At 46.2% G+C, this 21,500-nt stretch overlaps 1 protein-coding gene across 2 annotated transcripts in view; it reads left to right on the forward strand.

The window, feature by feature from the left end:
• CAMTA1 (calmodulin binding transcription activator 1) overlaps positions 1-21,500 on the forward strand; it is an 864,246-nt gene that overhangs the window by 412,887 nt on the left and 429,859 nt on the right. For both annotated transcript variants that reach the window (XM_058552798.1, XM_058552795.1), the window contains exon 5: positions 3,655-3,790. In XM_058552798.1, coding sequence (XP_058408781.1) covers positions 3,655-3,790 — 136 coding nt within the window. The remainder of the gene's footprint in view (positions 1-3,654; positions 3,791-21,500) is intronic.

Genomic DNA, 21,500 nt, shown 5'->3' on the forward strand with positions numbered 1-21,500 from the left:
CATGGCGCCAGGAACCTGGAAACTCAGCTACCACATCCCCATCCATTGGGTGAGGAGTGCTTTTAGGGCATTGATGATCACCCAGCCAGTAGAGCAGAGCTGAGATTCAAACCTGGACCCGCCCCTCAGTCTATGTTAAACCAGTAGCCTCGGGGGAGGTTCTGGAGTCAGACTGACTGTGAGTGGATCCTGCTCAGACACATTGTGGCTAGGAAGGCTTGATTTCCTCATCTATATGTTGGGAATGATAATAATACCCATCTCATAGAGTTGTTGTGTGTGGATGATAGATACAGATGTAGATGTAGATGAAGATATAGACATAGACATAGACATTGATGTAGACATAGATACAGATATAGATACAGATGGTAGACACAGATACAGATGTAGACAGATATAGTTGTAGACATAGATACAGAAGTAGACATAGATATAGATGTAGACAAAGATGTAGATAGAGGTGTAGACACAGATGTAGACATAGATACAGATGTAGACATAGATATAGATGAAGACATAGACGTAGGTATAGGTATAGATATAGATGTAGATGTAAAGATAGATGTAGACATAGATACAGATGTAGACATAGATGTAGATGTAGACATAGATGTAGATATGGACATAGATGTAGATGTAGACATGGATGTAGACATAGATACATATGTAGACATAGATACTGATGTAGATATAGATGTAGACGTAGACATAGATGTAGATGTAGACATAGTGTAGATACAGGTATAGACATAGATATGGATATAGACATAGATACAGATGTAGACAGATATAGATGTAGACAGATACAGACGTAGACTTAGATACAGATGTAGACTGAGATACAGATGTAGATATAGATGTAGACACGCATGTGGCCTGCTCCACCCAGCAGGGCACTAACTGGGAGTTGGTGGCATTAAGTGTCGGCAGGACTTCCCTGCCTCCTCCTTGCAGTCACCATTACCCTCTGTCCTCAACTCTATTCCCATTTCCCTGCTATTCTCAGTGGTGCTCACTTTTGAGCTGTCATGAAAGGCATTAAAGCCCCTGACTGGCCCCTCTAGTGGGGCCTAGCCTACCCCTCCTTCCTCCCAGAGCAGCACTCCAGCCCCTCCCTCGTCCCTCAGATCTCTTCCCGGCAGCTCCACTTTGCTCTTGATTATATTCTGGGATGGCAAAACAGCCTCATTTTCTTTGCATTGTGGGGCACGTGGGTCCTTCTGCAGCCCTCTGGCTTTCCCTTTGCCATTCTTAGGACCTGTGAACTCTGGAGGGAGTGGCCTTCCCCCATCATGCAGAGCAGAGGCAAGTTCTAATAAAATCAAAGTGGTGGATTAAACACCATTAGTGTGCTCATTATTGCAAGTTAAAATGATGATTCCGTTGATTAAGGCCATTTATGTTGGACACTTCTGTTCCCTGTGGGATTATGTCTTGCTAAAAGTGTCGGATGATAGGGCCATCCTCGCATTCTCAGAATGCAGAGGGCAGGTCACCAGAGGAAGACGGGGTTCCTTGGGTGGGTGCAGCTGTGATTCTGACTGTGGACGTGACGGTTTTGGAGAGTCCACTTTCTCTGGGTCATACCAGTTACATTCTGGGGACAGTTGGCCTGAAGATGCTGCTGAGGTTCATTGACCACGTTTAGAAAGGGCAAGTGGATGGAGCAAATCACAGTTCCTGTCTTAGTTCACAAGAAGCTGGATTGGATGAATGTTGCCTCTTCTTCAGCAGATGAGTTTTCTGGGGTGACGGGGGTCCTTGCAGCACTCTCATGGGTGTCTTCATTCCTGTTTGGAGAGGGCAAGACAAACGCAGGGCCCGTCTATTTGATCAGATGGATTCCTCTGCTTGTTCCTTAGGCACAGTAGTTGGGCTTCGGAGCCCTTTGAATGGGTCTCTTAGCGGGTGGCGGACCCTCCGCACTCTGAAGATTAGGTACGGTACCTAGAGCAGGCTGAGTGGGAAGAGGCAGCCACTGTTGGCCCCATATTCAAGCCTACCTACCATTTAGAAATGGAAGACTACTGTCAGGTTTTCAATGCAGACTTGTAAGTGCGAGAAAGATACGTCAGGTGACAGCGTTGTGACAAGCGTGTGGAGCTGTTTCCCGATTGTTTTAGTCGGCACACCCTCAGGGAGGAAACCAACACTGACACAAACCAATTGCCCCGTGATCGGCAAACAATGAAGTGCTGGGAGTCACTGTTGAAAGTCTATAATTTCCAACGGAATTGCTGTTTAGTCATCACCTTGCTGCTGAATGACACAGCCCAGCTGGGTGGGAACCACAATTAGCTGCTGTCACCCTGGCGTGATTTTTTTTCCACCTACAGACAATGGAATAGTAAGACGTCAATAGCCAATGTTCTGTGCCCATTGTTCAAAGGAAAAGAAAAGAATGGGATGGAGGCTCTTTCCCCAGGCCACAGAGAAAACTGGGCGGCTCACTTTCTCACCTCTGCTGTAGCCGAGAAACAGGCCACTTGCATTAGAAGAAGCCACTTCCTTTGCCTTGTTTGTGTGTGGCACTCTCACCTTGGCTGGGAGTGAGATGGAGGGCCTGTGCTGGTCTCCCAGGTGCACAGAAGCAGTTGCTGTTACTTTTTTCTGTGCTGTGCATTCAGGTGCAGAGTGACACGGAGCTGGCCAAGAGGGAGTGAGCCACGTGCTGCAGATTTCAGGGGAGTCTTCCTTGAAGGTTGGATCTGCCCACACCTGCTGAAACTTTATTCTGGATGTGGTTCAGCACCACACTCGCACTCAGCTGCCAGAGTTTAGTTCTTTCTCTCCTTGGTGTTTCCAAACTAAAATATGCGACCTCTGCAACTGTCGAGATGCGCATAAACATCCTCTGCTCTCCGTGGTTGATGCACGATGTCTTTTAGGAAAATTCAAGGCTCTTTGTGTTTGTTTTTTTAAATGGCACAAGAATGGCCATCCCACTCTCAGCATTTAGCAAGCGGCCAACTATTTTCCTAAGATACGGTGGTCCTGGACCGAACAGACAAATTTACCTGGCAGTACTGAGCCCTCTGACCGCTGAAGCCCAAATGGGAAAGAATCAGGCACTTAGCTTGCTTGAGAAGAAGGACCGTAGATGCTCTTTTGTATCTAGCGTAATCTAAATGCAGGCAATGCATCAGGAGCATTTGGCCTCGGCGAATAGTTCTTCCATTGGTCTGTTCTTAACATAGTCATCTAGCGTCTGCGTTAAACTTATTTATTTCCTAATGCTGGGTGATGGATTAAAAGATGTGTAGAAAATCTTTCTACAAGAGATAAGATATTGCAGGCTGCCACAACACCCCCGGCTCTTTTTGCTTTCTCGCTCTGTTTTTTCTGCTTTTCAGTGTAGAGCTCAGGCCCCACATCGTATATCCTGATTAGATGGTGGATATTACTAAGGGGATGTTTTTTAAGCCTATCATTGACACATTTAATTCATTAGGTACCGAATCCACAAGCAAATTTTGGCTGGCCATAAAACATGGTTAATCCAGGGAGCTGCAATAAAAGGTGAAAAATTATGTTCGAGCAAATGTGGAATATTGCTTTTCAGTAGAGACTTTTACTGGTCTACGATATCTTTCTTCATAAATTTTTCTTCTGCTTGGTTCTCTTGGTAATTTAACCATTTGTTGTTTCCAGACCACAGAATGGCTCAATGATACTCTACAACAGGAAGAAAGTGAAATACAGGAAAGATGGGTATTGCTGGAAAAAGAGGAAAGATGGGAAAACGACCAGAGAGGACCACATGAAACTGAAGGTCCAGGGAGTGGAGGTAAAGAGCAGAATAAGGCTCTCTTGTTCCACAAATGTCATTTCTAGGCTGCAATGAGGATGGAATTGCTTTGGAGTCCTTTGATGCCAGTCACCTCTGTCAAAAGTATTTTTGCTTGCCAAGACCATATTTGTTGTTTTTCTTTTTTTCTACCTTCTTACTCTACAGTCTCCATTAATGTTTTCCGTGAAACTGGATTTAACTGAAGCACTCCTGTTTCTCGGGAGTCATTGGTGTATAGATTGGGATTGGCAAGGTTCCTGCAGAATCATGTGTTGTATTTATCACGGAGGAGCCTCCGGGTGCATTGAGAGTTTGCAGGTGCTAGATAAGAGGGGAGCTGCGTAAGGAATCTCCCTCTCGAGGTGGCTGGGGCCTGCCTCTGCTGGGTGGGTCCCCTGGGAGCTGGCGATCCCTATACAGAGCCTGGCTTCACTCCCTCCACTGACAGCCGCTTTGGTTTCCCTCTGGATGTTTCAACCTCAGATGTTAAAGACAGATGTTAAAGACAATTAGGTGGGATACCAAGATGTGTGGGATTCTTGCAGGGCTGGAGTGGAGGTGTGTCCTGCAGAAAACATCTTCAGATCTTATGCAAACTTCAGTTTGGGTCGTCGGGGGAAAATGGGGTACAGTTTGGTTTCCTTGCTGTCGTTCTGACCCCACAGGCTCTCACCCTTGGGCAGCCATGGTGACATTCCTCTAGTTCCTCTTTTTTGTCATTTGAGGGTCCGAGGCATGTGTCACAGCGGTACAGGGAGAGCATCTGAATCGTGATGCTTTCTGGGCCTGCTAGTTTGCTAGCACCCACTTCTCTGCATTTCTTGCTGATCCTTGTAAGGGATCTTCCCCGGGATCATGGCGGGTGCTGTCTTGGGCCAGGAGCTAAGAAGCTGGCTTGTGATCCACCTGGTGTTTCAAACTGGTCAAAGAGAGAGGTCCTGGCGTCTGTTGGTGTGTTGGGTCCTCTAGTGTGCCAGGATTGATAGCCAGGACCGTAAGCCCACTTGAGTTCAATGGCTCACCCTCCATGCTGACGTTTTTTGTGACACACTTTATCATTACGACTTTTTCTATATTAATCATGTGCTTTTATGGCTGTTAAAAATAGCATCCAATGACTTTTATTATATTGTCCCACAGAGAGAGATGATTTTTGTTTTATGTTTTCGGGTTTTTTTTTTTAACACCTAATAACAATGCTTTATGATGATGAACAAAGAAAAGCCCTGAAACGAGAAATTCCAGTTCCCCACATTCTCTTGTGTTCAGTGCTTGCAAAGACTGCACGGAACATTAAAATGCAGATCACTCGACTCTGCTGCTCTGGACCCACCTCTCGGCCTGTGAGTCGTGATTTTACGAACAGATTAGCCTCTGTTAAGACAGCCCAGGGAGGGGGTGGTGGTTGTCACATGCATCAAGTTGGCTCCGACTCCCAGCGACCCTATGAATGAGTGATGTCCACAATGTCCTGTCCCCAACACCCTCCTCAGCTCCTGTAGACTCATGCCTATGGCTTCCTTTAAGGAGTCAATCCATCTCATATTTGGTCATCTTCTTTTCCTGCTGCCTTCTACTTTTCCCAGCATTATTGTCTTTTCCAAAGAATCCTGCCTTCTCATGGTGTGCCCAAAGTAGGACAGTCTCAGTTTTATCATTTTTGCCTCCAGCAATAGTTCAGGCTTAATTTGCTCTGGGACCCACTTGTTCGTCTTTCTGGCAGTCCAAGGAGTCCATAGAGCTTTCCTCCAACACCATATTTCAAATGAATCAATTCTTATCTCCCAGGATGGAGAAATAGGTAGAAAGTGAGGAGAAGTGTGGGTGGGGCCCAAGAATGAGGGGGCTGCTCATGCTGGGAATTCACTCCCAAACCACTGCACACAGCCCCTGTGCCCACAGGCCTCTGGGATATTTCATCTTTAGTGATACATAAATCAGGAACTTCTCGTTGTAAGTAACAGCAGGGTGGAATTCTTCCTCAGCAGCAGCACAGAAGCCCGGGGGGGGGAAAAAGCCGTAGTGTTCATTTTCTTCCCTCATGTTATAAGAATTGTCACTGGGTGGAGTCAGAATTATTTATGGTTATTTTTAGGCCATATTTATGTTTGGAGTTATTTGTGGTTCTCACACTTGCAGTCCAATAGGTAGACACATGTGTGGGGGCAGTCTGGACCCTCAGAACACGGAGGAAGGGAATGTGCACGATGGTGAGTGGCCTCCATGACTTTCCGGGCGCAAGTGGCAGTGGGGCAGGAGAATCGGGAGGCGGGCTTGGAGAAGCCTTGGCGGGCAACACAAGGGGTGTGCTTTCGGGGTCTTGGAGAGTGAGGCCACCTGAGGTGGGTGCCTGGTGTGGTGGCCTTTCCCATTGAGCTCAAGGAGTTGTCATATTGAGTTGTTCAGCAAACACTGACTCTGTGCAGGGCCCTGTGGTGTCTACAGAGAAAATAGGAGCCATGTTCAGTAGCCCATAGGCTCACAGTCAAGTTGAGGAGATGGCTGAGTCTATACCTCAAAGTCATTAACAGTGCTGAGAAATACAGAAGCCTAAGCTTCTAGGATAAGTGTTCTGGGATTCAGAGTGAGCTGGGATGATCAGAGAAGTTTGCTAGGTGAGATGGGCTATAAGCTCAGCTCTTCAAGTTGAGTAGAATTTGTATGTAAATAGCTTACGTTTTTCACTTAGCCTTGTGGTCTTAGCTATATGTAGGTCAATACTTAGCTCCTCTCATCCCTTTTATCTGCTCTATAGTATTCCACTGTATAAACTCTTGAGCCATTCCCCAGTCAGTGGACTTCTAGATTTTTTCAAGTTTTTCAACTTTACAATACTTCAGTAAACATTCTTATGCATGTCTGTGCGCGTGTGCCACCTAGACCTGGAATTGCTGGGTATAAGGTCTGAGGGTTTTCAGTTTTACTAGACACTGCCAAATTCTGCCAAGTGGCTGTACTAATTACACCCTCACCAGCACTGAGAATTAACATTTCTCCCACACCCTCCCGCACACCGATGGATGCAAGATGGTACCTCGTTCAATTTGAATTTGAATTTTTCTTAATTATTCGTGGATGAGCACATTTTTGTGTCAATGGAAGTGCTTTGCTGTGCATTGTCTACCATGGGCATGATTTTTAAGTAGCCCCAAAGAAAGATTTCTCTGGCAAGAGCAGCCTCACATCTCACCGGCGTTTCTTCTGCATTTGCTCTGATCTGGACCAGTGGCTGGGAAGCCCAGTGGTTGTGCAGGAGACAGTGGGCAGGTAGTCCTTTCTACCTGGGAAATTGCAGTGGGGATGTACATGGGGCTTTACATCTCACAGGAGGAGGGGCTGATGAGTTTGGACGCTGCTTCCTCCTTCAGTGGATTCAATCAAGTGATTCCCATTGACTCAGTACCTACATCATGCCAGGCATGATGCCAGCTACCTGTGCTGCTGGGAGAGGCAGACAGTCCTGCCCAGGGTCTTGGAGCTCTGATTTTCTATCTCCTGAGCAGGTTTCCTCAGTTCAAGGGCATGATAAAGATATTTGGATCTACCGTTTAACATATCACTTGCTATAAGCCTTCCCTCAGGCCAGGAAAACTTCCAGTCCTGTGTCTGGAACTGCTCAGCAGTCTAGCTTCTTTTGTTCTCAGAGGCTAGGGCCCTAGGTACACACGGCCACTCAAAGGCATATTGATTTTCTCAGCCAGGCACAGGATGGGGGCAGCCGCTTTTGAAGCTGACGAGCTGTTAGGTCCATGATTAGTTGTCTTGTCTGTAAGCCAAGGAGAAGCTAGTTCAATAGGGTTTCCAGGAGTGACAAAGGTTGTCAGGGAGGAAAGAGAAGGTGGTTGCGATGTCAATGTTTCTCGAGATGAAATCTCAGCAGGCCTGAGGCTGGTCCTGCTCCCTATGCAGCTTTATGCCTCTTATCTGGGCCTGACAGGGTGGAGCAGCTCTGGGGGTGGGAGAGGCCCTGAGAGCAGGGGGCCAGTTCTCAAGTGTCCCCATGCCTCTCGATCCCAAGCCAGGAGGCAGCTGAGCTGCATGAAGTCAGCCTGAGGTGACGTTGTTCTTGAGGCCAAGCTGGAAGAGTACTTTTCAAGTTCACGGTGCTTTTCTCTGGTCCCAGAAGCTTGTGGGGCAGTCTTCTGCCCGGTCTTCACACCTCTCTCCTGAGAGTGCCGGCGTCTCAGAACCCAGGCAGCTCCTGCTGTCTGCCTCCCAACTCCTTCGCCGCTGTGTTCCCACAACAGATCGGGGCCACATACTTAATATAGGGATGGCTGCAGGCTTACGAATCTCCTGTATACCAGGTACACTGTTTTGTTCAATCCTTGTCAAAACATCCATGCAAAGTCCCTGTTATTACACCCATTTCACAGATGAAGAGACTGAGCCTCAGAGAGGGTTTCTCTTGCCCCATATCCCGCAAACCAGTGGGGAGCTAGGACTTGAGCTGCGGTCCACCTGGTTCTAATGCAGAAGCACTTGCCACGACATTAGCTGCTCCTGGGCATTCTGGTGAGATATGTAGTTTTTCACATACCCTTCACTCATCAGCCAGTTGTTGAATGCTTTCTATCCACCAGCACTGTGATGGGTACTGGAGATGCCGTGATGTAAACAAGAGCACTCCCATCTCATGGGGAGACAAAAGATCAAGCATGCAACCCTAACGCAGGGTCGTGAGGGCTGTGATGGGAAAATGACAAGGCCTCATGTGGAGCACAGGGGAGGGGTACCTAAGGCAGACTTTGGCTTGAGGAGGTGACACGAACATAGGGAACTAGGTACTGATGGGAGCCAGACAGTCACAGGGTATGGATGGGAAATAGCGATGAGCAGTGACAGAAGCTGTTGCAAAATAGCTAACGTGATTTAAAGCAACAGGTGGCCAGAATTGCAGTGTGTCAGTATCTCTCCCAGCCTCATCAGACCAGATGTTTGCCTCCTGGGGACAAGGCTTTCTCTGCTCTGATCATAAAGCGTGCTTGCCGTGGACGTCCTGCCTTTGGAGCCAGTGGGTGGTCATTGCACAGAGGCTGTTGGCTCAACTGTGGGTAGCACGGACAGACATCCTTCCCCACTGAGCCCATTCCGCAGTGGACAGGAACCCCCTGGCTTGGGCCATCTGCCCGGCAGAAATGCCAGCCATCATCTCTGATGGGAGTTTTCAGTCGTGAAGAGAAAGTTTAGTTTTGCTGACTTGTTTGTGCTGCCTAGAAGGATGAAGAGTTTCTTTGACTTTTCGACTAACTGCCGGAAAGCTCGAAGCCCGTTGTGAGCGTGGCAGCGACGGGAACAAGGTTATGTTTCTGGACTCGGCCTCATTAGAAGTGATGTTCTTTATTTGGACACTTAGGCCACATATTAAAAAGAAAAAAAAGCACCTCTTTTAAAAGTAGGAATGATATTGTAGTTACCGCATTAGGAATTAACAGGGCATGAAATAACTCTCTGCCTCGTGGCGATGGCAGATCATTTCAGCTCTGCTTGCAGCCATAAGATAAATAGGTATCTTGCTTGCAGCTGATGGAAAATATTTAAGATAGCCAGCCACAAACATGTATGGTGCCCAAATCAAGTTTGGAAAACAGCAATGAATAGATAAGGAGGAGGTAAGTTGGCTGATGAAACAGCTGAGCAGCAGAAGCTCACAGGGGCAGATGAGTCCGCATGTTGCCAAGATGTGTTTTTAAACAGAACACATATTTTTTGCTTTTCGTAAACGATTGTGTGGCTTTGGTCTGTGGACATACTGTTTCACTGCATTCCCCCTCAGACTCGCCATGCGCCCGCCAGTCTACACTGTATAGCGTTCTCTGCTCAGAACCTATTTTTTCCCGTGTCTCCATTGAGACTGTGTTAGCCCTGTAATTTCTGAACCTTCCAGGGCATCTTCCCTGATCTTCTTCAGCCCGAAGTAATTATTCCCTCCCTTTACTTTCTGCAGCTCTCCATCTGTACCTTTCCTAAGGAAATATTTTCTTTGTCTTTATATTAGCTCTGTCCAGTTCAGTAAACATATATTAAGTCTCTAGTATTTTCTACATACTAGAAAGCCTGTATCTGGCGTCTAGATACCAGATGACCTGTTAAGCGCAGGATATAGAGGCAAGTAAGACATAGCATCATACTTAAAAAACTTACGGAAGTGTAAAACTGGTCATTTCAGTGTGATGGGGTAATGTTGCCACAGAGGTTTTGAGTGTTGGAATGAACTTGTTTCCCCTCTCTGAGGACAGGGTCTGGACCAGTTTCCACAGGACCTTGGTCTGAACAGTGGGGTCTGCCGAATGACTAACTGTTTTCACAGGGACCCCCTCATCTGAGCCTCCCCCCAACCCTGCAATTCAGTCGTGGCAGATATTTTTATCCCTACTGGTCGCACATCTGGGACTTGAAACCAGGTCTTCGATTTCAAACCCGGCTGCCTCTGCTGCCTGGCGTCGTGTGCCCGTGTTGAGGTGTTCTCGTCTCATGACTGTCTCCAATGTGTTCTGGTCTCATGACCGTCTCCGTTGGACAGAGCCGCTCTGTTCAGCCATGCCTCAGAGGATCTCCCAGGGCGTTCTTCTGACTTTGAATCATCCAGATTTTTGTGCAGCATTCTGCTGGTACATTAACACGTTAAAACTTAATTTCCTGTTACCTGGTTGTGTTTTGGTGGAATCAATTCAGGCGCTGAAATCCACAGTATTTCCTTAATTTCTAACTATTTAGCATCCCTGGTGACATGTCCCTACTCAATTCATATAATTAAAAATTTCCCTAATAAATAGCATTAAGCTGGCTATGTTTTGAAGTGGCAGTAGCAGCCCTCTCTGTTCACATTCTGCTGAGCTCACGGAGGCCTGGTGGGGATGCGGTTTTGCTTCACCTTCTAAAGGCTCCCTCTTCTCTGACCACAACCAGTTAACAACAGCAACAACAATGATGGTGTCATTTATTGAACATTTACTGAACACTGGTCCTGTGCTTGTCACTTTGTGTGCACATCTTATTCAGTGACTTGACAACATCCCTACTAGGCAGGTACTGTCATTATCCACGTTTTTGCAGAAGATGTAATTAATTTCCAAGAGGTTAAGAAATGTATCCAAGGATACCTAGCTGGTTAGTAACAGAGCCAAGATACCACCCCAGGTCTGTATGATTCCGAATTCCCAGTTTCCTCATCACTATACCACTTTGGCTTCCAAAACACCTTGATCCTCAGAAGATGTGTTCTTATTCCACAGAGTTCTGGGAGTGAAGGGTTGAAAATACTGCACCATGTATCCAAGCATGGGTCTCAAGTAAGACTGGGGATAAGGAAGGCCTTTAGTAGAAGTGATGGGCCCTCTTCTGGTCACCGGGCCTCCCCTCCTGGTGCAAAGGGAAAGAGCCCATACCACACTGTTCCTCCAGCCCAGGAACCTGGCTCCCTTGGGCCCCCAGGGACTGCAGGACGAAGATATGGAGGCCCCTCGTTGCCCTCTTCAGTGGTTGGGAGTTCGTCCTTCAATACTCTAATACCTGCAGGACCTGCCATCATTCCTTAGCTCTGATTTCATCCAAGTCCTTAAGAGCCTCTTATATTCCCATGTCAACCTTCACTTAGGGGTAACAAGTTGTGTTTATCTGCTCCTACCATGATCTGCCTGTTTCCATTTGTCCTGAAGCTACAGCTTTCAAGCTTCCAGGATCTGCTCACTTGGGTGGTGAGGTTCTCTGTGCTCACTCTCCCTATGTAGTGTTGCCAGATTTAGTGCACACACATACACACACACACACACACACACACACACACACACACATGCAGACACGAGAGACAGGATGACCAGTTAAATTTGAATTTCAGATAAACAATAAATAATTTTTCAGTACAATGTGTCTCATGCAATATTTGGGACATATTTATACTAAAATATTATCTGTTGCTTATCTGAATCTCACATTTACCTGGGCATCTTGTATTTTATCTGGCAACCCTCCAGCCATCAGAGCAATTTCTTTTGAGTCTTTGCAGACAGAGATTTGGCTGCTTGGGTATTGGTCTCACTGAAGATTTGAGGAAGTGAGTTAGTTTATCTCCAGACACATTATTGATGTAGGAACCATAAAAGCCAGGAAGGCCACTGGCCACTGCTAAGGAGAGAAGGCACTCTGGCAGTTTGCTAGTGAACTCAAGTGCTGCCAGGCCTGGGGACCCTCATGCTCTCTCTGAAAAGCAATTCCTGGGTGCCTTTCACCCACCAAGGCCCTAGGACCATGGAAGCCCAGGCTTCCTGCCCTTAGAGGCTGCTACCTTGAGGCATGCAGGCCTTCTGCCAACGGTGTTTGGAGAGCAACTTGTCAGTGGAAGATGTGCCAGGAAGATTTTGAAGGAAACTTGTTTGTAGTTTCTGCAGAAAACTTGTTTGTAGTTTCTGCTTTCCTTATATGTCTGGTAGATTACAATATGTAAAATATTTTGCAATTTCCTTTTTTAAACTTGATTTGAGCCTTATTGAGCTAGCACATACCTGTCAAAGATGGAGCAGCAGAATATCAACTTAGTATGCTGAGCCTGTGTTTAATTATTATCATAACGGTCCCTTCACATCATTGCAGATTAACTCACAAGGACAGGAATAGAAATTTTAGCATATTCAATTACGATGGAAACCCTTGAACACTACCATCAGAATCCACCAAGGGCCTTTCTCTCTTTGGGCCCGAACATACAGCAGGCACAGAGTTAGATGTTACCCAGGACACACAACCTTGATTCTGTAAGCATAACCGACATCCTCATCCAGAAGCTGTGGTTGCCTTTTAAGAGCATGATTTATATCCCCTCCCTTGGTAAATGACCAAATATGGTTGTTTGCGTTGGGTAAAGAATATCTCTGGCCTTCACTTGACTGAATAGTAAATTATTGATCTTCTCTACATCTTTCAATTCCCTAACATTGCTGGGGAAATTTACTCCCATCATTGGTGGCTATGGCCTGTCTCCATGTGGGGCAGTCCACACTCAGAGGACTCGAATCTCCAGCCTTGTCTTCAAAGAGTCGCAACAACCGCCTTTAGCTGACATTGTTGGTCACCGACACAAGGAAGGTATGTGGTTTGCAAACTAACAAGGCCCACGTCGCTCTGTCTATCTGCTTCCCACAGGCCAGCAAAACACATGGGGAAAATAGAGGTGCAGTGAAGGGCTTTTGAGCTCCCAGTGGGAGCGGAAGAGAGAAGCGTCGCTGCGTAAGGGAAGGAAGGGGCGAGTCCTTCGCACAGCTGCTGGGATGGAGGCTGCTTCGACAGAGGCTGGCTCTGGCCCCCTTGTTTCCTCTTTGCACTTGCTTGGCTTTCTGGCTGCCGAGCTGCTCTCTGCCGGCCTTCCCTGGATGCAAGGCTGGAGCCGTAGGTGGAAAGCAGGGGATTTCACGAAAGAGCACCTTTCTGCTTCTTGAGTTTCTTTCCTGGACAGATGAAACGACCTTCCCTTTCCTCTTTACATTTCTTAATTCTAACCCCTTGTAACGCTGTGTACCCTTCAGGGCATGCCTTGACTTCTTGTTGCCAAACACCCATATCTCACTCTTGCAAGACCTGAGACCAACATAGACACATACACAGCCATGTTGCCGCTTCTTACCCATAGAGTGGTCCATCCACCAGTAGTGTCAGCCTCACCTGGGAGCCTATTAGAAGGGCAGATTCTCAGGTCCCACCCCAGATCTACGGAATCAAGATCTGCCTTTTAGTGTGATCCCCCCTGATTCATAGGCACGTTAGTTAATTGGGAAAGTACTGACGCACACCATCCTCTTGCTGCTGGTAGGGTCCTCCCTTCGTGCCTTAACCCTAGGCAGGTAGGTTTTTTTTAAAATCTTATCTTAAGAAAAAAGTCCAAAGGAAAATTTCACAGGTTGGTCTGGCAATTCATTACGTGACTCCCAGCACCTTTTAAAAATATCTAGCTGAAGTCTCTGATTATATGGTTTGAGCCTATCATTCCTTATTCTGCCCTTGGCCATGAAGGAGAGAGAATAGCAGGTTTCTGGATGCAGAGCACACCAACTGGCAATAACTGAACAGTTCCCTCGGCCCTCCCTTCTCCAGGGGAAATAGCCCTGTTCTGTGTTGTTTAGCTCCACTCGACATGGTACTTGCTGTCCCTCGCTGTAGCCCAGTGCTTGGCATGGTACCTGGTACACATTTGGTGCTCAATAAACAGTTTTTGAATAAATGGATGAAATGATGGACTTCTTCTGTGAGGGGCTGGACAGTAAATAGTTTTGGTTTTGCCAGCCAGACAGTCTCTGTCGCAACTATTGTAGCATGAAAGCAGCCATAGACAATAGTTAAGGAATGGGTGTGACTGTGTTCCAATAAAACTTTATTTACAAAAACCAGCAGGGGGCCAGATGTGGACCATGGATGTAGTTTGCCAACCCCTGTTCTAGATTATGGCAGCAGATTCTAGAAGGAGCAAGGTGCTATGGGAACTGGTGAGAGACTGGTCAAGGACTTGCCACAAATGCTTTTAAGGACTTATGCTTGAGCAGTGGTATGTCCTAGGACTCATGTTTGCAGCCTGATGGTGTTCATACTCAGCTTATATTTCTGCTAGGAATTGACACTTTTATTCACGACATGCCAACTTTCTCATCAGACAATATTGTTAGTCTTGTTTGTCCTGGCGAAGTTAGAGTCTCTTCTTTCTCTTTACTTTTAGTGGCAACACATCCATGTGGCATAGACTTATTTGTTCTCAGTCTGAAGAAGCTAGGCAATGTCTCTTGCAAAGGACAGTTTGGAAGTGGGAGTTGGGAAGTGTCCTGTTTCTCCTATAAGCCCAAGGCACTGCTCCATGGCATTGCAGAGAGGGCAGGGCATGTCCTGATGATGCACTCTGTGCTCCCTTGTCCAGGGACAGCTGAGCCAAAGGTGTGTGGCCTTGCTGAGACCAGGTGGGTTAGAGGATCAGGATCCCATGGAAGAGAGAAAGGTTGAACCACCTGCGTCTTTAGGCTTGAAGCTCTTTGAAAGCAGCCTGGATGTGTTGGGTGTGACAACGTCCCACTAGAATAGAGGCTGTAGGGAGGGTGCAGATGCTGTTTGTCCGCGTTTAAGTATTTACATGACAGCAGGAGAAAACGGGGGACTGTCTCTTTCATCTTTGCTGCCACAATTTACATACAGTTTTATGATGGATGCCAGAGGTAGACATTTATTACAAAAGTGTAAGAGATGTTGACTCTTCCAGAATTGATTATTTAGAATTTATTTTATTAAATATTCTAGGTGGCGTGTGATAAACTGAACCTCTGCTGGTTTGCAGCTTAATGATTCATGTATTTGCAGTGGCAATAAGGAAATCAAAGACTTGGGTTGCCATTTCAGTGGAAGAATATGGATTATTATTAAATCTGGAATGGGCCTCTGGAGAAGCCTTCCTTAAGGGAGCACACGTATCAATAATTTCTTCTCCATATGAGAATCCTAGAGTTTCACTTATGGAAACATAAATTCTAAACAAGTGGCTGTGGTTTCTTCCCTCCCTTTGGCTCCTGACATCCTTTACTCATGGAGGAGCTGCTCTTATCCCTTGGTCAGTGTCTGGTGTTCAGAGTCCTTTAATCTCCCCATCTTCATTTTCCCGTTTCTAATTTTTAATGTGGAAAAGCTCTGCTGAGGTCTATGTATTTCAGCATCTAAGATGCTGGCAGAGACCAGGATAGTGTCCCTTTTGCTTGAAATTTCCTAAAATATTTGTTTAAGTCTTGGAGGAGACTATGAATGACTATTAGATCTCAGAACTCCGGTGGAAGTGTGGTCAGCTCATGTAGGATGTAGGATGTTACCCCGAACCCATTCTTGCAGAAGCCAACAGGCAGCAACGCCTACCTGGTGAATTGCGTCTGTACCAAGGACAGCAGATGGGACCGCTCTGGGGCTGTGCTACTTCTCAGGTGACCCGCAGCTAGGGCGGCTTGGCAGTTGCTGCTGAAGGCAGTGCAGGTGTGGCCGTCCAGCCCACCACCCCAGGACAGACAGCACAGGCAGAGCTCCCCGGTGATGTTTAGCAAAGATGACAAGTCTGCTCACCTTATGGTGACATTTTGAAGGTATCAGTTTGTCTGATGGCTCGAATTTCAAAATACTCCATGATTTCTTTCTCTTTCCAAAATATGAGACAAATGGTTAAATACTATAATCTTTTCTGTAGGAGACTATGGGGAACTAACTTGGGAAACCCCAAGACTCCTTATTTCCCCCAAGATTCCTTGCCCGTCCATGTGCAGCGAAGTTGAAATGCACATTAATCCCTTTCTGCGGTGTGACACCCTGACACTGACATTTTACTAAAAGCCCTCATTTTGTTGTATGCTTTATACATGGATTTAGACCTAATTGTCGATATAATGCCACAGTAAGTTCAGTTTCCCCAAAGAGCACACGCTGAACTGTTCTTCCATCATTTCTTACAAACAGAATCTGCTTGGCTTTCCAGGGCACTGACCAGTCCAGGAGGAAGTGAGTTTTTGCTGACCTTTACTTCTTTAATTGATGTGAAATAGCTGAAAGAGGCTAAATTATAGCCCCCACCTGCGGGTGGGCACCATGAGGCTCCCTCAGTCTCTTTACAGCAGGGCTGTGTTTTGGTGGTTCTGTTCTCATCAAACTGAACTCCTGGAGCACCCTAAAGGTGATGTGGGTCTGGATGACGCTCCCCTTTCCTGGTTTGCTTGGTCAGCTTCTGCCTCACCAGCACCAGCACAGTAGGGACTGTTTATATTTCTTGAACGACTGAACGAACGTTTGGAGAGCTGGCCCATGCGAGCTTCCGGTACCCAGTGCGGGGTGGTGACCTTGTGATGACTGAGCCGATCCATCTTGCCTTGCCGGGCACTCTGACCTTCATTCCGGGTTAGTGGAGCCACCGCGGGAGCTGCAGAACCCAGCACATTTGCCTTTTCCCGGGAGGCGGTTAAGTAAACCCCATTGAAGTAGCCTCCCTCCCCAATTAATGAACACTTTCAGACACGATATTAAATGTTTGGAAACGAGATACAGCACAGTAGTTTGGCCGTATTTTTTTTCTTTTCACAACACCTGGCAATAAAATTCTCCGGCTACGTACCAGATGAGCATGTTCCTCATTATGTGTAGTAACTTCGTCTATAACTTTTTTAAGCCCTCCAGATGGAAGCACGGTATAAATGTGGAGAGCTTGAGAAGGGGAAATGAAAATAAATGCACTAAGAAATAAAGAATCTGTTTTTTATACTTTCTTTTGCAAATAGTGTTTGCAATGACATATTGTGAATGGACTGAATTATAACAAAAACAGAAATGAAACAGAGCTCGGGGGTAGGAAGAGCAATTGTTACACTTACTTTAACGGATATAATGCAAAGCAACGCTTTTTACACTCAATTAGTTTGCACATTGTGTTGGACACAAACCAGAATGTAGAACATTTTTGGATTTTGTTTTTACATGATTAAGGGAGATGAGATGAAATAAATTCAGTAAATTACCCTCCGTTCCTTTTCGGTCTGAGATACTTTTGTTTTTCTCGCCCCTGGTGTTGAATGAATGAGTCTCGTTCCTCTGGTGGGGGAGGGGGGCGGCCCAGACAGGGGCCCCTGAGCTCTCTTCCAGTAAAAGACGGTCCTCCCAAAGATCAATGCGTTTTCCGTGGAGTTCCTTCCTTTACCTTAGGGTCATCTTTTGCTGTATAAACAAGGTTACGAATAGGAGCTATTTACATTTGGTATTTGGCCATATTTTGTGCTTTGAATATCAAAAAACGATAGCAAACGTGATAGCAGCTAACAGATGTTAGCGAGCATTTAGGCAGCAAAACTATTTCCAAGGCTGTGTATTTCAAGATGCTTGTTTAATTTATTTTGCTTAATTATCCTTTCTTGCATTTTTAATGCTCCTAATATGATAATATTAAGAATTGCGGTGTGTGATTATGTATTGCTCATTTTAATACATACTGGATGTGAGGGGAAATGTGGGTTGATGCTGTGTGCTGGGAACAGATGGACGGGGAGGACCCAGCCCCATGCCTTCCTGTGTGCAGCTCTGTCTCCTGCAGGAGGGAAGGGACTTGGTCTTCACCACAAATGATGTAGAAAAGTGTTTTTCAAACTTTAATGTGCGTACAAGTCCCCTGGGGATTCTGATTCAGTGGATCTGGGTGGGGCTGGAGGTGCTGCGTTCAGAGCAAGTCCCCAGGTCCTGCTGCTGCTGCTGGTCCTGGATCACCCTTTGAGTAGTGAAGATGGGATGACATTAGGGAGTGAAAATGATGTTGGTTGTATCCCACAGGCTGCTGATCAACTAGTACCCTACACGAGTTGAAAATAACCGATACCTGCTGACTAAGCCAGCCCATAGTCATGGCACATGTAGCTTCCTTCTGGCACAGAAGTTGGGGTCAAGAGCTCTGGTCTGACTCCTGTCTTTCCAAAAGGTCATCCTCATTTTCATACGGGCAAAAGAATAGCCACAGCTGTAGTGCACTCAGTGATTCTGCGTTTTATATTCAAAACCACAAATACTAATAAGAAAACAATGGGAGAATCTGTTAGGTATAATATCCAATTATAATTATTTTTTACTCCAAAAGGCACGACAAATAAATAATGCAGTTTATGTTACTTCTAGAAAATGCAGCAGCATTAGTTAATTTACATAAATTATACAACTCATTATCTTTGTTTATAAAAAGACTTAGCAATATTTTGGCTTATGGATCTAAAAGGGAAGAAAAAAATCCCAGATTTCAGTTCAGTGTAATTTTCCTTTCCTGCACAGTTACCTTTTTATTTATTTACAGAAAGAGCGTCTGTTTGACAGATCCTCTTAGGATTACTGCCCTTTCCTCATGATGAATGGAATGCATTAAGTCTGGCTTTTGTTTATAAAAAGCCAAATAAATACAAGTGAGTTAATCCAAGCATCCAGAGAGAGCTCTAAGCAGCGGTCGTATTTCCTCTGCCGGCTTTGCCTGCTGTCTGACACCAGTGCTGGCGCCGGCGCTGGCAGGGTGGGGAAGGGGCTTTGGAGACCAGGGAGCAGGATGTTCCTCCTTTTTGTCTTCTCTGCCATGTAAGTTCTCAGGCAGCTCGGGTTAGGTGCCCTGGTGCCTCCTTCTGATGCGCCACCTATGAGCAGCTGGACTTCCAAAACAACAGCCACGAGCCACATGTCATTACTGAGCTCCTGCCACGTGCCTGGTCCCAACTGCGACGTGCTGGAAGTGTAAAATACACACTGCACTTCAGAGACTTAGTATGAGAAAAACGCCATGTTAAATAACCCATTAATATTTTTATTGATTACATGTTGAAGTGATATTTTAAATATATTGCCTAAATAAAATATATTATTAAAATTAGTTGCACCTGTTTCCCTTTACTTCTTTACCTTTGCTACTGGGAAATTTAAAATGTGGCTTTGTTATACTTCTACTGGACACCGCTGGGATTATGCTACACTAATGAAGAGGCTGGAGACCTATATTACTTTTAAGCATGCCCATTATTTAGACTCTGATTTTAATTCTACCAGCCCTGCAGCAGGCTCTGACTCATAATCAGAAACTTAGGATGTGATACAGTGGAAAAGGCAAGTCTTGCTTGATGGTGTGGCTGAAGATTTGAGAGGCCTGTAGGAGAACAACATGATATAAGAAAACTGAGCTCTTTTCCCTCGATAGTGCTTGGCTGGTGCTTCCAGCTTAAATATTAAAGTGTTTGCCCGTGGATGGAGGAGCCCAGCTCCCAGGTTATTTCAAAGTGGTAACTGGTAAATCCTAAATTCCCCTTCCTTGCTTATGCCGACCCGTCAGAATGGCAAGAGAAGAGGGCTGCCCCATGGCAGAGCTGTGCACGCTTGTTAGAGGAGGGCATGGCGAACACAATTTCATTTGTGGGAAACCTGTTCCTTGCCAGGCGCTGGGGTGTCTGGACTTTGACATCAATGTGTTCAAAATGGAACCCAATGCCAGCAGGGCTTCTGGCTGGGGGGAGTGGCACCCCAGGGTGCACCACAGGCATAGCCTGGGACCCCAAATCCCCAAGGTGCACCCTGGAGGGAAACAGGGCCTTTCCTCCACTCATCAGATCTGCTGGATCCAGGTGAATCTCTTTACCTCATAGCACTTGAGAGGTTAGAGACAAAGCGATTTCTGTGACTCATTAGTTGGTGACTAATTATTTAACTCTTCCATTCATCCACTTATTCCAGAAACATTATAAGCCCACTGCATGCCAGGCACTTTGCTAGGCGTTGGGGATGCGGCGATGCACAAGACAGATATATTCTCTGCCCTCTTGAAGCCCCCACCTTAGTGGGGTGGGGACAGACAGGACAGAGGTAAGCAGTAAATACTTCAGGACTACCTGAGGGAAGTGCTGAGGGTGACAAATGAGCCATGTGCCCAGACAGAGAATAATGACTGGGCACTAGGCTTCGGTGGTCCACAAGGGCCTAAATGAGGCAGGAACGTTCAACCTGTGACTCAGGGGGTGAAGGGCCATTGCTGTGAAGAGCTAGGGTGAGGCATTCTCAGCAGACAGGACAGCATGACTCCCTCAGGCCAGAAGGACCTTGGATTCCTGCTGACAGAAAGGGATGAGTGTGCCTGGAGAGCAGGGACAAGGACAGAGTGGCATGAGGTGTGGCTGGAGGGGTCTGGAGCCAGGTCTTGTGGGGGTTCAGATGTGATTAGGATTTTGAATTCTGTTCCAGGAGTCATTAGAAGCCACTGAAGGGATTTAGCAGGAGTCTAGGAGGCAGTGGGGAAATTTCTGCATGTGTAACTCAGCCCTGGGCTAAGTGATACTGGGCATGTCACTTAATTCCTCTGGGTGTTGGTTTCTTCATCTATGAAGTAGAAAGGCTGAGAGAGGAGAAGGGAAGTTGGCCAGAATGTTCTCCAAGTTTCCTTCCTGTTTAAAAATGCCATGATTCAGAGAGAGCTCAGTCTTTTCCCTTCTTGGAGTCAGGTAACCTTTGTGTCCCCCTAGGACTGATTCTGGATGGCTTACAAGGCATTGGCATATTGAAGTCTTCAACTTTCATGTTTGTGAGTTCTTTGGCCTCCTAAGATAAGAAGACAGAGTGTTCTTGGCTATGCATCAGAATTGCCATGGGCTGCCAAGGTTCTAATTTGTAGTCTGAGGTGGTATCTGGGCATTTGTAATTTTTAAAAATCTTCCAAGGTGATTGATTCTGCATATTAGCTGGATTGGAGGTCTCCTGGGGATTGTGCCTCTATGAGGGGACAAAGAGGGCTCTAGTACCCAGAGGATCTCCGTGTAACAATATGCCAGATGCATAGGGTCTCCTGGGACCCCTCCAAGTTCAAATATCTAGAGTTACCATTAGACCAAGGGTCTTAGTTCAGAAATTATGATCACATCACTTTGCACAAAGGGAATCTGGTGCAACCTACAGAATAAACAAATCCATGGTAGACTGAGGGGCTTTCTGATTGGTTTTTGTCTCACATGGACAGGTTGTGCTGAGAAGGCAAAGGGATTGGTTGTGATAAGTGCTGCTAATGAAGATTTGGGATTTTGGAGTTATTACACAGCTGATGAGGAGCATTTCTGATGAATCTTCCTACCCCCCTCCACTGCCCACCATGAATAAGCCAGTCGAGTATCTGCAAAAGGCTTAAGAACTTGGATGGAGCTAAGTGCTAATCCCATTCCCT

This window comes from Diceros bicornis, chromosome 13, assembly GCF_020826845.1.
Source record: "Diceros bicornis minor isolate mBicDic1 chromosome 13, mDicBic1.mat.cur, whole genome shotgun sequence".
Classification (NCBI taxonomy): Eukaryota; Metazoa; Chordata; class Mammalia; order Perissodactyla; family Rhinocerotidae; genus Diceros; species Diceros bicornis.